The 13,883-nt window shown below is 42.8% G+C and overlaps 1 protein-coding gene across 1 annotated transcript; it reads left to right on the top strand.

The window, feature by feature from the left end:
- The first annotated feature begins 596 nt into the window (after nucleotides 1–596).
- Nucleotides 597–11,890, top strand: cited1 (Cbp/p300-interacting transactivator, with Glu/Asp-rich carboxy-terminal domain, 1). Its single transcript, XM_041965015.1, has 2 exons — nucleotides 597–758; nucleotides 6,608–11,890. The coding sequence occupies exon 2, from the start codon at nucleotides 6,627–6,629 to the stop codon at nucleotides 7,200–7,202; it is 576 nt and encodes a 191-aa protein (XP_041820949.1). The 5' UTR covers nucleotides 597–758; nucleotides 6,608–6,626; the 3' UTR covers nucleotides 7,203–11,890.
- The last annotated feature ends 1,993 nt before the right edge of the window (nucleotides 11,891–13,883 follow it).

The raw sequence follows: 13,883 nt of genomic DNA, 5'->3' as shown, positions 1-13,883 counted from the left end.
TGCACATGGTGGGTATGGATAATATAAGTACAGCATTTACACTATTGCACAGTCATAAATATATATGTAGAATATCAGTCTGTATGCATTGGTGCAGTACTTAAAAAGAGTAAAAAAGTAATGTTGCACAAAGTAATTTGTGTATGATAAATCACACATCAGTGCAAAAACAGTCTGAATATGAACCCAGTGCTGCATTAACTGACACTGGAGCTGAACACTCTGCTGCTGTTGGTATAAAGGGCCTGCCGTAGGGTTCCTTCTTATGTTATTAATGTGCTTTTTTACTACTATTGGGTTAAATATACATAAACTTTAAATAACTACAGAAATAACTCATGTATGAATAATATTTTGCTCTATTCCTCATTATAATTTAATTTCTGTGAATCCATTTGGCCCCGCCCATTGGTTTTTGCTTCAACCAATAAGATTTGTGCCTGCACCCGGATCCTTTGGAGATCCAGTTCCTTGTTTTTGGACGGCCTCCTGCCCGCACACACACACACACACACACACACACACACACAGAGTGAGGGGAGAGCGCGGAACAAAATGCTTTGTATTCAGTGAGCAGCTCATTGAGGAGCTGACAGACCCTCCTGAGTGTCCGCAGGCCGCCAGCGCGCGTCGTTTGTCCGGACTTCAGCGTCTCTTTGGCTCTTCTCCACAGCGCACACTCTGGACCCTCCGGACGCGGCGGTTTGAACTCTTGTTGTGGCGGAGCTTTGTGCAGCTGCACCGGGCTGTTCTGGCAGGTTGGTCCCTTTCTGTCCGCTCCTCTGCTCCGCTTTGACAGGACCTGTCACACTGGGGGGGGGGGGGGGGGGGGGGGGGGGGTTGATGTAAATCTGTCGGCTGAAACTTTTTCCTCAAGTGTTTACATAACAGTTTCAGTGAGGTCAAGCTTTCTCTGCCTCGAGCTGAAGCTTGTGTGGAACTTTACATTTTCCTGGATAAGCTCAGTTTACACGCCTCCTTATATTATCTGTGCAGCAGAAATGAATGGCACTGACAGACTTTATTAGAAAAGCCACAAAACTGACGGAAATTAGTGTTTAATGAAGAAAAATCTATTGATTTCTGCCAGTGCAACCCTTAATTTGAAGTATTTGCACAGTTTTTCTAAATTAATTTTACCCTTAAATCAATAAAAATGTGACTCAAGATTATTATTAGAGCTTCATTGTCCATCCAAAACAGCAAAAGTTGCAACAAGACATCAGACAAAAACTTTAGAGGACAAAAGTCAAATGAGTGAGTTTTTTTTTTTTTTTTCAATAAATTGGCTTCTCATTAACCGCCTTCAATATGGAGTTGGAGGCAATTAAAGCAAGTGGTGAATGCGTCACGCTGGGGCAGCATATGGTGTGTGTGTGTGTGTGTGTGTGTGTGTGTGCGTGTGTGTGTGTGTGTGTGTTTGAAAGGGACAGGGACAGACTGACGTTTCAATTTGCTTGTCACGCTTTAATTGTGTAATTGAAACCTTCGTTGTTGGCGGTTTGTGTGTGTGTGTGTGTGTGTGTCTGTGTCTGTCTGTGTGTGTGTGTGTGCCTGTGTCTGTGTGTGTCCATTCACAGTGAACTTATTCTGCTTTTCTGAAAAATCACCTTCGTTGTTCTTTCTGAACGCTTTGAGGACTTGTCATCAGTGTTGTCTTAAGTGATGAAGATCATGTGATTTGATAGAAAGCTTCAGAGGAGTGATCTGAAATTAAAGATGGTGAAAATGATATAAAACAGGAAACAGCAGCAAATCCTCAAATTAAGCTGGAACCAGAGACTTTTTGTTTGGCATTTTGGCTGGATGCAGGACTTTCTTCAGTGAATCTAAACTGTTAATTACTTAATTGATTAATTCATGGTTTCATCTTGTTTCACCTAAAATATTCAAGTCTACTGAATAATTATCTGTTTGGCCTCAAAATACTTTGTAAGTACTTTGAGTTTGAGGTGATCTTAATACACTTTCTGAACCTCTTCTAAACTTCTCATTCAGTATAACATTCCTAGAATATTTGTTGCTGAAACAATTTGTCGACTGGTTCGTTACTCAAATGTATGGACAAATAATTGACATATTGATAATCAATCGCTGAAGTCACTTTTCAAGCAGAAAGGGCAGAAAACTGCCAAATCTGGCTTCTCAAAAGTGAATATTTGCTGCAAATATTCAAAAATTTTAAATGTACTTGAGCTCCGACAAATTGTGATGAGCAATTTTGACTATTTTCCAAGAAATAGCAGATGAATCATCAGCCGCAGCTCTAATATTTGAAGATATGCACACGGAGACAGAAATGGTTTCACTGTCGGAGCTGCTAATCTGGCAGGGGGAGCAGACTTTCATTGCTCATAATGAGAATAAATGTAGACCAGTCCACGGCCAAGACGGCAGCCTAGACTGCTAATGAAATCATTTACAGGGAAACTGAGCCAGGGCCCATTTCACAATCTCATAAAAGTGGTGGAAGAACACAATGAGTCGGGTCAGCTGTGAACAGGAAAAAACATTGGCCCTCCTCCAGCACTTTCACACAGCGTCCTTCCTAACTCCGCTGAAGCGTCCTCCCGCTCCGCCGCCTGCGAGGACAGCAGCGAAGCTCTTGGACGTTTCTGACTCAAACCCATCCTTGTTTCAGACAAAAACAGGAGGCCGCCGGCTCGTGTTGTCGTGAGCAGGTCTGCAGCCAGAAAAGCTGCTGTTTGCATGTGAGGAAGAAAAACAGGATTTCTCACTTCTCGACTTCCTTGAGGCACTTTCATGTCTCCTGCAGGCTTAAAAATGTCAAATTTGCTGGATTAGAAGGCTAAAATACAGGAGTACAAACAGAGAGACTAACTCGTGTAGACATCCTTATTTGGTCATTTGGATTTTCTTTGAAAGATGAACTCCAGGCTGCACCTCACTGTGCTCTGGGTTTGTTTTTAAAGCCTCAGCTCCTTAATCATGGTTTCTAAGTTTAGGATGTGTGGTTTTGTTGACCTAAAATCTCCAAAATGACATGTGCACATTGCATCATTGGGAATTTAGCAGTTCATAAACCAAAAATCATATTTCAAAAAATAAAAAAATATTTATTTTTTTTTTACAAACCCCTTTGTTTCATTGAACAAAACAAGCCAGCATTCTTAAATGTTAAATGTCTTAATATTATACAGTAAAATAGGCAACATTTGGATTTAAACCTGCAGAGCGAGACCTTTGTCTCCCCCTTCTGGCAATGAGAGTAATTACACAAACGCTGTCAATGGGCTGATGACACCATTGGCTCCGCCATGCTCCTAGCTGCTGCAGCCTGCTCCACCCTTCAACTCTGTAGAAATTATAAAAACTTAAAATTAAAACTACAAATTATTGCAGGAGCTCATTTGGGCTTGAGTGTATCAGACGTTTATTAATATATAAAAGTCCGCCACTCCAGCTTTAAGCAGTTTGAAGATGTTTCTATTGGATACTTTGGCTTGAATATTTTTTTTTTTGTTTAATGCAAGAAGAGGAAATAACAAAACCTTCCTCTTATGAATGAAAAGTTTAATAAAAAACACCCTTTCTTTATTCAATACGCTCACCAGTTTTGCTGCCATAACCTGATTGGTCTAGTATGACCATTAGCTTCTGGTGGCTAATGCTAGCTAACTTTTGCAAACTTTGGGTAAAATATTACATTGACTCATTTCAGTCATTTCACTGAATTTTCCGCCTCTTCTCCACACATGCTACTATTTAGCATTCAGCATTACCTCATTATTGTCACTGAATGACAGTGGCTGCTCTTTAGCAAGCGTTAAGTCTAGCTTCAATTCTTTAAAGTGTGGAAAAGTGTCCAAATCAACCAATTTCTTCTGGCTAATTGCATGCATCTTAATTAGCAGCAGGAGAGGGACGCTTCTCTCCATTGAAGGTGTACTTTGTGGCTGATTTCCACCCTGAATGTCTCCTAAAGCTCCTTATAAAACTTTTAAATGAATGTTTAGATGTTTTTTTTTCAGCAGTTTGTCAGTTGTGTGCAGTTTTTTTTTATTTGTTTCTGTCTCCTGGACTCAATGTGCTGGAAAGCTGTTGTGCAGAGACACCATGTGCAGCCTGGCCATGACAGTAATCAGTCAATGAATAATGAACACACACACACACACACACACACACACACACACACATGCAGACCTGCCACTGACAGCTGTTTGGTATCTTTGTGTGTGTGTGTTAACTCTATCAGTCGAGTGCAGCTGCATGCCTGCCTGTAGCAATTATGTTCTCGCTAAATAAGAGCCAGTGCTGGGAGGAGGGTCTGTGTGTGTGTGTGTTTGTGTGTGTGTGTGAGAGAGAGAGAGAGAGAGAGAGAGAGAGAGCGCAAGGGGGGGCAGGGGGGCAGAGTATCGGCACATATTATTAAGCGATTAGCTTACTCAAAGGATAGCCGCATGATGTGTGTGTGTCAAGGCACACATGCTGTTTGAACTGCGTGTAATATAAACCAGCTCAGGGACTTTAACATGAGCCTCTATAGGAGTCTTTTTGCGAGAGAGTCACACACTAAAAAAACACACACACACACGCTGAGTTTCACTCGTCCTCTTTTACCTCCACACACATCTTTTCTCAGCGTGTCACGCTTTGCACACACACACACACACACACACACACACACACACAAGCAGACATATGCTCTGTTCTCAGGGCCCATATGTATTTATCCTGCCATGTGACCCAATCACTCTTTAAGATCCTCAAAGGCTCTGTTGTGAACTCCATTCACACACACACACATATACAGACCTATAAACACTCACTAACCCAGTTGGTACCCACAGGCCTTCTCCCTGCAGCCTTTTCATGGTTAATTTGCTGCTCAATAGGTCAAGAGGAAAAACAGACATCAAGCGAATGCACACAAAGTCAGTCTCAAACGCACCGAGTCATGCGGCCGTCCAGGCACCGGGGTCGGCTGGTGCGTTTCCCAGACAGATCTGACTTCAGTGATTTACTGGGTCATAAGAACATGAGCAAAGCCGCTCTTAAGTCAACAACGCCATTGTTGTTGCCGTCTGTGTTTGGCAGGAAATCGCTCTTGAACAACCACTTAAGTTATTTGTCATTCTTTATTTAGTCATCGAATTCTTTTCACAGGGTACAAGGAACAGAGAGCTAACAAGGGGGCCACTCTGCAGTTTATCGTTAGCGGTATCTTCGTCTTTTATCTCAAAAGATTTTCTCAAGCAGAGGCAAAAGTCAAAGAAACGGCTCCAAGTTTAGAAAGGATTTGCTGAGAGCAACATGAGGGAACAGATCCTACTTTCATGTGTTGTAGTACAGAGCTGGGGTCAAAGGGGATTAGCCTAGCCTAGCCTAGCCTAGTGTAAAGACTGGAAGGCCAGCAGCTAGCGTTAGCCTCAAAATCAATCTGCTGTTTTGTTTCATTCATTCAGCCGGATGGCGTGGTCATTATTTTTGGTTGGCATGTTATTTTATTTTCCTTTGACATCTGTCTGTGCAACGCTATTTTCAGTCAATATGGAAGCCACGTTAGCATTAGCAGTCAACGTTGATACGAAAAACACGACATTTCAAGAGTGATATTTCTGAATGGTGACTTAAAAAAACCCCTAAAGCTGCATTGATCTCACACTTATTGGATTGCGATCATTTTTATGGTGCTAGTTTTCAAACATGTAGCCTGTAGTTAGCTAGCAATCAATGTGGGAAAATGACGTCCAAGTCTAAATTGCACCTGAAAAGCTGTATTTGTTGAGGCTAACTGGCAGTGACAGCCATCAGTGAGCACAAGATCAAGTCTGGACATTTCAGTGTAACCCAGTAACCAAACGCAGACCAGCAGGAAAACCCCTGCAACCAAACAAGAGAAGCATTCGGCAAATATCAGGCTCCAGAATCTCCTTATGTATCTCCTGCATCACTGTCAGTAGAAAGATGCACAGGTGCAAACAAAGACAGAAAACGCAGCTTCATGAATTGATTCACACCTGTGATGTTTCCAGCTGGAGCTGCTCTCACCACTTAAAGCTGACCCTGCTAAAGAGCCGCTCCTGTTTGAAACGCCACGTGGAGATGCAAATAAATTCATGCATACAGTGAGCAAGCTCAGTTTCCTACTACAGATTGTGAGCTGCCTGGAAAATGTTCAGAGGCGTTGACATATTGCAGATGGAGAAGACGGAGCAAAGCAAAAACGTGATCTGTATGATTTCTGTATGTGTTAAATGTTTTCTCATTCTGCTTCGGGTGTCCAAGAACGTAAATGTCAACAAATTGCCAACTCAGCTTCCTTTGTTTTGCCATTAGACTGATACAAGCTTAGCACAAATACTGAAAGCAGAGGTGAAACAGCTTCTCTCTTGTCGTTTTTACCAAAAGAGCCAGGCTAGTTTGATTAGCCTTAATGCTAAGCTAAGCTAATTACTGGGGCTCTCAGTGTTCTACAAGCATCTGGTTCAGGTATGGCAGATATGAGGTGAGGCCATGCTACAAAAAAGAATAAGAACATGTCATTTCCTGTTTTTTGGTGTTGCTCTGCACGTCTGGATTTAGCATTTAGCATGATGTCACCAGTTTGATGACGTTGCAGAACATCTTGCTTTTCTTCCTCCAGGCTCTGGGTTTTCCTGGTGATGACCTCACTGCTGTTCCCTGGCAACGCGCACGCTGCGATGAAGGACCTCTCCTCTTCCTCCTCTCCTCTCAGCTCCCTGCTCCACTACCCGTCCTCCAAAACCTCCGTTGTGCCGTTCTCCCCGTCCTCCGGCGCCGCCTCCTCGCCCGGGTCATCGCTGTCGTCGGCCCCGCTCTCCAAACCTCAGCCCTTCTGCCTCCAGACGGGGCCTCACCTCATCGCCAGCATGCAGCTGCAGAAGCTCAACTCACACTACCAGAACCTCGCCGGTGCCTCCGCTGGACACCCTGCACCCGGCGGTGCTCAAAGGGGATTCGGCACCTCGCCTCTGGGCACCGGTAGCCAGCTTCTGGGGCCGTCCGGAGGCCTCGGCGGAGGTGGGATGGGCGTCGGCATCAGCATGGGGAACCAAAGCTCCGGTGCAGGTGGAATTATCGACTTTGACCCCGTGGACGAGGAGGTCCTCATGTCACTGGTGGTGGAGTTGGGTTTGGACCGAGCCAACGAGCTGCCGGAGCTTTGGCTGGGCCAGAACGAGTTCGACTTCATGTCAGACGTGCCGGCCGGATGCTGACCCACGAAAGGAAAGAACTCTCAAGATGCAGCAGAATTGATTGACAAAGAGAGAAAAGACTTTCTCTCCCGTGTTTTGTTTTTCTCTTTCCTCCCTTTCTTGGTTGATAAAATGAGGAAACAGAAGAGACACTGAGTGATAAAGAGAAAGAGATTAGAGGCACACTCCTGTTTCTATTTTGCTTTCATGCTCTGTGCTGCCAGGCAGACGGATAAAAGACAAAGACAGCTTGCTTTTGTTTTTTGGGGTATTTTTTTTTTAATGGCGTTTCGCTCTTGCAGAAAGAGAGCAAACAGTTTTTTGTTCCACTCAGTCAGTGAATCTTTCTTTCCTAGGATGAAACCTGCGGTTGAAACCGACCTAATGGGATTAAGAAGTCGTTGTTTTGCCTCTGATTTTTATCTTTCCTTTTGTTTAAAGAAAAAAAAAACAAGCATGAGCAGAGTACGAACAGAAACAAGGGGTCGCAGAAAGAAGACTGCCGCTCCTCTCCTCTTTCTGGCATCACTCCATCACACTGGCTTAACGAAAACAAGGTGATTAAGACCTGGCGGGTTGGAGGCGGTTCTGGTTGTTGGAAACAGTGACGCTGCCGCACCTGCCGGACTTTCTTTGTGTTGTTCTCTCTTGATCAACACTCGAGCTAAATGAAACTGAGAAACAAGACTTTATGGGAGATTCGTGAAGGATGACAAACAGTATGTTTCCTGTTTTCTTAATGGACAATATTAGCCTCTGGTCTCACGGGAAAGAGACTCCTGTCTCTGGGCTTCACAAAGACACTGATTGTCTGAGAACTGGTTATCTCAATGTACTTCTTTTTCGTCCTTTCTGTCTTTCTTTTTGTTTGAATTAAGTTCAACCAGTCGCATTCATAGAACATGTTATTTAAGACAGTGGCTGATATACATCAGGACTTCTGGACAAGGAGAGCTTCTGTAGTGCGTCTATAATTGGCTCTGACTTTTCTGAACATAATGAATTAGATCAAGGGATGTGGAATCTTTTGGAAGCACGGGACCTGAATGGGGGGAATTGTTTCTTGCTGTGGAGCGCGGCCTCATTAAACCGGTCCAGGCCTGTTGGCCAAGTGAGTCGCCGTGTTTTTGTTTTCTCGCCTGTATCGTAAAAGACACTGACCCAGGTGGACAAGTCGAGCTGGTGTCGGCGATCCTGGAAAGCACTTCCACCGACATTGAAGCTACAGGGTCTTTAACCCGAATGGCAACAGATTAATTCACATGCTCTCCTCTTTTTGTTTTTCCTGTTCCACCACTTTGATGTTTATGTAAAAACAGACCTTATTATCACCACACCTCGGTGTCCCGATGAGGACGGATTGCCTTGTTGCGTCTGTTTGAGGCAGCTGTTAGAACACCAGTGCAGGTTTAGGAAGGCTGGAATCAGACCCAAGTGAACGAATCCTTTCAGACTAATCTCTTCATGGAAGGTGCTTGCAGCTAACATATTAGCATCATTAGCTACCAGCTTCTGCTCAGTCCCTTTGCTCCACTGTCTCTTGAAGGCAGAGATAATATGGAGGACATCATGATAAGCTAGCAGTGCACTCTCTGGCAGCCATATTTGAGGTCCTGATGCTCTCGAGCTTCACGCTAGCAGTTATTTGTTCAACTTGCCCTGCTGAGCAGAATCAAAAGTACATTGTTGCCTTGGTTTGTCTAGTTGCTCCTGGCTAGCTAGCTAACAATCGCTATCTGCTAAACATGTTGTTTTGGCTGCTGTAACATTAGCATCAGCAAAAAAGCACACAAGTCAAAATGTTTTCACGTGAAATTTGTATTCATCACTTTAAAATAGTAGCAGCTTTTTCCAAACGCAAAAATTTTCAAGCTAACATGGACAAGAAGTCCTAAAAGTGCTGGACTGCGTCATAACAGCGACTGAGCTCACGCATCGAACCCATCTGAAGACCATGTGGTTCGGTTTAGGCTAGGCTGAATGGGTGTCGGGGTTAAATTGACACCCGCCTCCTGCCCACCTATAGGAGCTGTACTGTGCAGGTGGATGCAGGTAGCATGGGGGCTCCGACCTGTATCTGTTGTGGTAAGAAGAGACGGGGGGCTTGAGCTGTGCGGCAGGAACAAAGGCCTTTCACCTCCGCCTGGTGTGTCTGTTATCTGGCCATTGTCTCCTCTTGGACCACACACTGGAAATAGCACACCTGTGTGTGTGTGTGTGTGTGTGTGTGTGTGTGTGTGTGTATGCACACAAAGATGTGACGACCCACCTGTATGTGCTTTCACGTCCATACAAACACACACACTGAAACCGAACAAAGGCACTGACATAAACCTACCACACACACACAAACACACACGCACACATACACACACACACACACAGGAGCATGGGGATGGTGTTACAGCGGGGAAATGGGAGTAGCAGCCATGAAACAGGCACTTGTTCAGTTACACACAGACTTCACAGGGTATTGGGGTTGTGTGTGTGTGTGTGTGTGCATGCAAGTCTGAAAATGCAGTTGTGTCAGTGTGTATGAGGGGAAACGGGGGTCCACGTGGAGCTGGGCCTCGTTAATTTATTTAGATATCGATGGATCAGCTTACACACACGCCGCTTTCCTCAACAGCGCACGCATACGTCTCAAATCCTATTTTCCTACACACACACTCCGCCTAATACCAGTTTTTGATGCTCATTAGGGTCTCAGTTACAGTCAATGAGCACCAATTTTCTTTTCTTTCTTTAATGAAACGCGAGATGCGGCGATTAATGAAAACCCGATGAGGGAGTAATTTGACAGAATCCTTTTTTAAGGGGGATTTGCCGGATATTGCCCTCGTAACAGCCGAGAAAGAAATAAAGATGCTTCTCATCACTCCCAAATCCAGCAGACAGACACGCCGGTTCTGTTCTTCCCCTGTCTCGCCGCAGAAGTGGGTCAGAAAAACATTCTCCAGATCGAAGACAGTCCTGTGTTTGTTTTCCTCCGCTCGGCATTGTTTTAAAGCATTGGGTGTGTGTGTGTGATGTTTCGTGGTCCGGCCTTAATCCCAGCTGACCGAATGTTATTTTTCTCTGTGTGAAGCGGAGGGAGGGTCGCCCCTCTCCCCCCCCTGAGAAGTTGCCTGGTCGAGATGTTTGAATCGTCTGAGGGCTTTCATTTCCTTGACGCCAGATATTGCAGATTAACCCCGGCAGAGACCTTTGGAGCCAAAATATACCTCACGGCTATTTGGTTTCTAATGACAAAAACTTAGATCGGTGTAAAAGATCCTCATTGTGGTTCCAATTTGCTTGGAGTACCACATGGGTGTATTTTAGCACCTAATTAGTGCACTAAAGTTCAGGTCACCACGTTAAACTATCTGAAATGAGGCATTTCTCTGATGGACAGCTGAAGCTGATGCTCGCTTAAAGCTGCACGCTGCTGGTTGGATGAGCTTAAGCTCAACATGAACTTCATACAGGTCATTTATGAACACGCGCCATCATTTTTAGACTGATTCGCTTTCTGCAGTGCATCCATGGGCCTCAGTTTTTTCCAGAGCTCCATCAAAGTCGTATTTTCTTTAAGTTTTCATGCTGTTGTGAACTGGAGTTGTTCATTTGACTGATCTGGTAATGGATTCATTCTTTTGTTTTTTTAAAAAAAAAGCCAAAATTAGCTTCTTTCAACCTCTCAAATGTGAGGATTTCCTGCTTTATTTGTCTTAAATGATAGCAAACTGAATATCTTTGGATTCTTTTGGAACTCTCATTAATTAAAATGGGGTGGACAAATTAAGAGAAACACCTGCTGGTGTAACTCAACGCAGTTCAGCAGCACCAGAAACCGCTTGTCAAACATTAGCTGGATGAGAAGATCGATTAATGAACTGATAAATGAGCTAAAGCCACTAGCGGGTTATCTTAGCTTAGCACAAAGAGTGAAAACAGGTGGAAACAGCTAACATAATCTGCCTAGCAACAGCTCACTAATTATCATGTCATGTTTCGTCTGTTTAATCCGAACAGAATCTGCACAATTCACTGTTTAACGGAGGGTTTTGGACCAGACTATTTCTTGGCTCTGGGCAGCGAACACGGGACGCTGCTGCTCCAGCTCTCACAGTTACAGACATTAATTCTTTCTTCAGATTGTGTGTTTTTGGATGTTGAGGTGGGTTTTCTTCCTGAGTAAACCTTCACGGCCCGTACAGCTAATGAAGTGGATTTACAGTTTCCACGTGACAGCGGTGATTTGTCACACACTCGGCCGTCGCCTCCGGGCCTCAGGGTCATGAAAAATGTTCCGACACATCAAGGCCTGTGAAAACCTTCAACACGAGCGGTGATGTATCTGTTAAAGGTCGCCGTTACAAGGTTTCCTCTCCACAGTAATGAAACTGTTCAGCTGCTGCTCTGCTGCCAGGTCTGCTTGTGAACCTGAAGTAGACCCTGCACTGATTTATTCCCTCTTTTGAAATCATATTTACTTTTAAACCTGTAGATTAAAATCTTACTCTGTGTTTTATTTTGTTGGTTTAACGTGCATTTTCTTTTTTTTTTCTTTCTAACGATAAAATGAATATTATTCAGAGATGATTCTTAAAGCACTTTTGCTCACCGGCTCTCACTTGTACATCTATATGAATATGTAAATGACTGAAATCATATTGAAAAAAACGCTTGTATTTTTGTTACGGCTCTGAGTTTCGGGGGGGAAATAAAGACGGTGAAAACTGAGCTGGAGTGAATGTTTGTCATTAAAACAGCAGAGACTGCATGAATATGAAATAGCAGCATCGAGTGATTCAGCATATACTTCTTTTAAAATGAATGAATTTAGATGTTTTCAGTTAACACATATAAGTTGAGCCACATCAACAGGTACATGTGCTGTCCATAGAATAGAGAAGAATATAGTTACTGTTGAAGGTTTAGCTAACATAAAGGTTAAAAATTGTAATTCCATTAAACATATTAACATGACCTGTGTCATGTGAGGGCTTGGCAGTGACAATGATTCAGTACTGTTATTATGTAGTTAGAAAACTAAGTATCACGCAGTATAAAGGCTGTTCCTGTCAGTTTTTTTGTACAAGGCTTCCATCTGCTGTCATGTGGTGGTAACTGCACATCACAGACATAATTTCTTTGCATTTTAAAATTAATTTACACTATTTTATGGCTCTATTATTACCAAGTACAAATTTTCTGGGAAGAATTATGTTATTTGGTAACAATAAGGAAAATGAAAACTGACACTTCTGTTACTTTAGTTATTTGTGTTGAGTTTAAAAGCAGTTGTTGATTTCAGGTGGAAAAAAAAGAATTGCTCCATTTAAAGCGATGCGATAATGTGACAGTGGATGTTAGCTACATTAAAAGTGTGAATACGTCATTTTTACCTACTTCTTTCGGTCTTTAAACTGTTGAAATGATCTAACTCTCCTCTGGAAATGTCAGGTTTACATAGGACCCTGATGCAATGCTGCCATCTAGTGGTGGTGGTAGTATTGCACACAACTACATTTACAGTTGTAGCATAAACAGTGAATTACAGTAACTCTTCAAGTGGATGAAACATTACAGGAAGTGTTCCTCAGTGCATTTCAAGCAGAAACAAACAGACTGGCTGCCTCTTGATGCTTAAATGAACATGGACATTGTGGAGCTCACATAAAACACAAAAACAGTCCAACACTGAGAGAGGAGGCTTGTTGGAGGCAGAAACAGTATTCAGATAAAAGTATTGCAGGTTTTCAGACATGTACATTCATGAAGATGAAGTTTTTCCAATGATAATTGAAAAGGAAGTACTGTTTATTTACATGGAGCGTTTTTTTTTTTTTCAGGGAAAATTCCACCTGAAATCAACAACTGCTTCAACTCAACACAAATAACTGAAACGTCAGATGTTTCCATTCTCTCTGTAATCATTACCAAATGACACCGTTCTTCACAGCAAACCTGTATTTGGTAATAACAGAGCCATAAAATACCATCAAAATGATTTTGACATACAGAGCATGTAAGGAAATGATGTGTAATATACTTGCTGTGTCCTTCTTGGTGTGTATAAGTAATTCCATAATATCAAAGACTGCATGTATCATCACCTTGCAGCAGTAAAAGTACTAATATCACACTGTGAAATACTCCACTACAAGTAAAAGTCCTGCATTCAAAGCCTTACTTAAGAAAAAGTATGTAAGTATTATCAGCAAGATGTACTGAAAGTACGAAAGTAAAAGTGTTCATGTTGCAGTAAAATGTTCCTGTCAGTGTTTTTCTATCATATCTGATGTTTGTGGATTAATATTCCTGCTGCATTAATGCTGCATTTTACTGCTGTAGGTGTTTCAGGTTGAGCTCATTCGAACTACTTTATATCCTGTTGGCTGGTTTAATCTACAGCGATGCATTATATTCTATAAGATCAACACATGTTTGTAGCCTGGCTGTCCTGTGAGAACCTTGTATATCAGAAAAAGTCTGTTTTCAGCTTCGTGACGATGCTTTTTCAGCTGATCCAAGGGGCTTCTACTACACTTTATCAGAAAAGGTGGAGATACGTGGTTTTCACTGGATAGGAAGGGTATGAAACATTGTAATCTGCAGTAACTAGGGACTAAAGCTGTCAGAGAAATGTAGTGGTGTGAAAAGTGCAATATTTCTCTCTGAGATTTGGTGGATAAGAAGTATAAAGTCAACGAA

The sequence above is a fragment of the Chelmon rostratus genome, chromosome 23, assembly GCF_017976325.1.
Source record: "Chelmon rostratus isolate fCheRos1 chromosome 23, fCheRos1.pri, whole genome shotgun sequence".
NCBI lineage: Eukaryota > Metazoa > Chordata > Actinopteri > Chaetodontiformes > Chaetodontidae > Chelmon > Chelmon rostratus.
Note: the sequence above shows the minus strand (reverse complement) of the source record. Positions and strands in the feature narration are given on the sequence as shown.

What these genes read in the sequence shown, in the direction of transcription:
- cited1 (XM_041965015.1), top strand. Translation starts at nt 6,627, where the DNA reads ATGACCTCACTGCTGTTCCCTGGCAACGCGCACGCTGCGATGAAGGAC.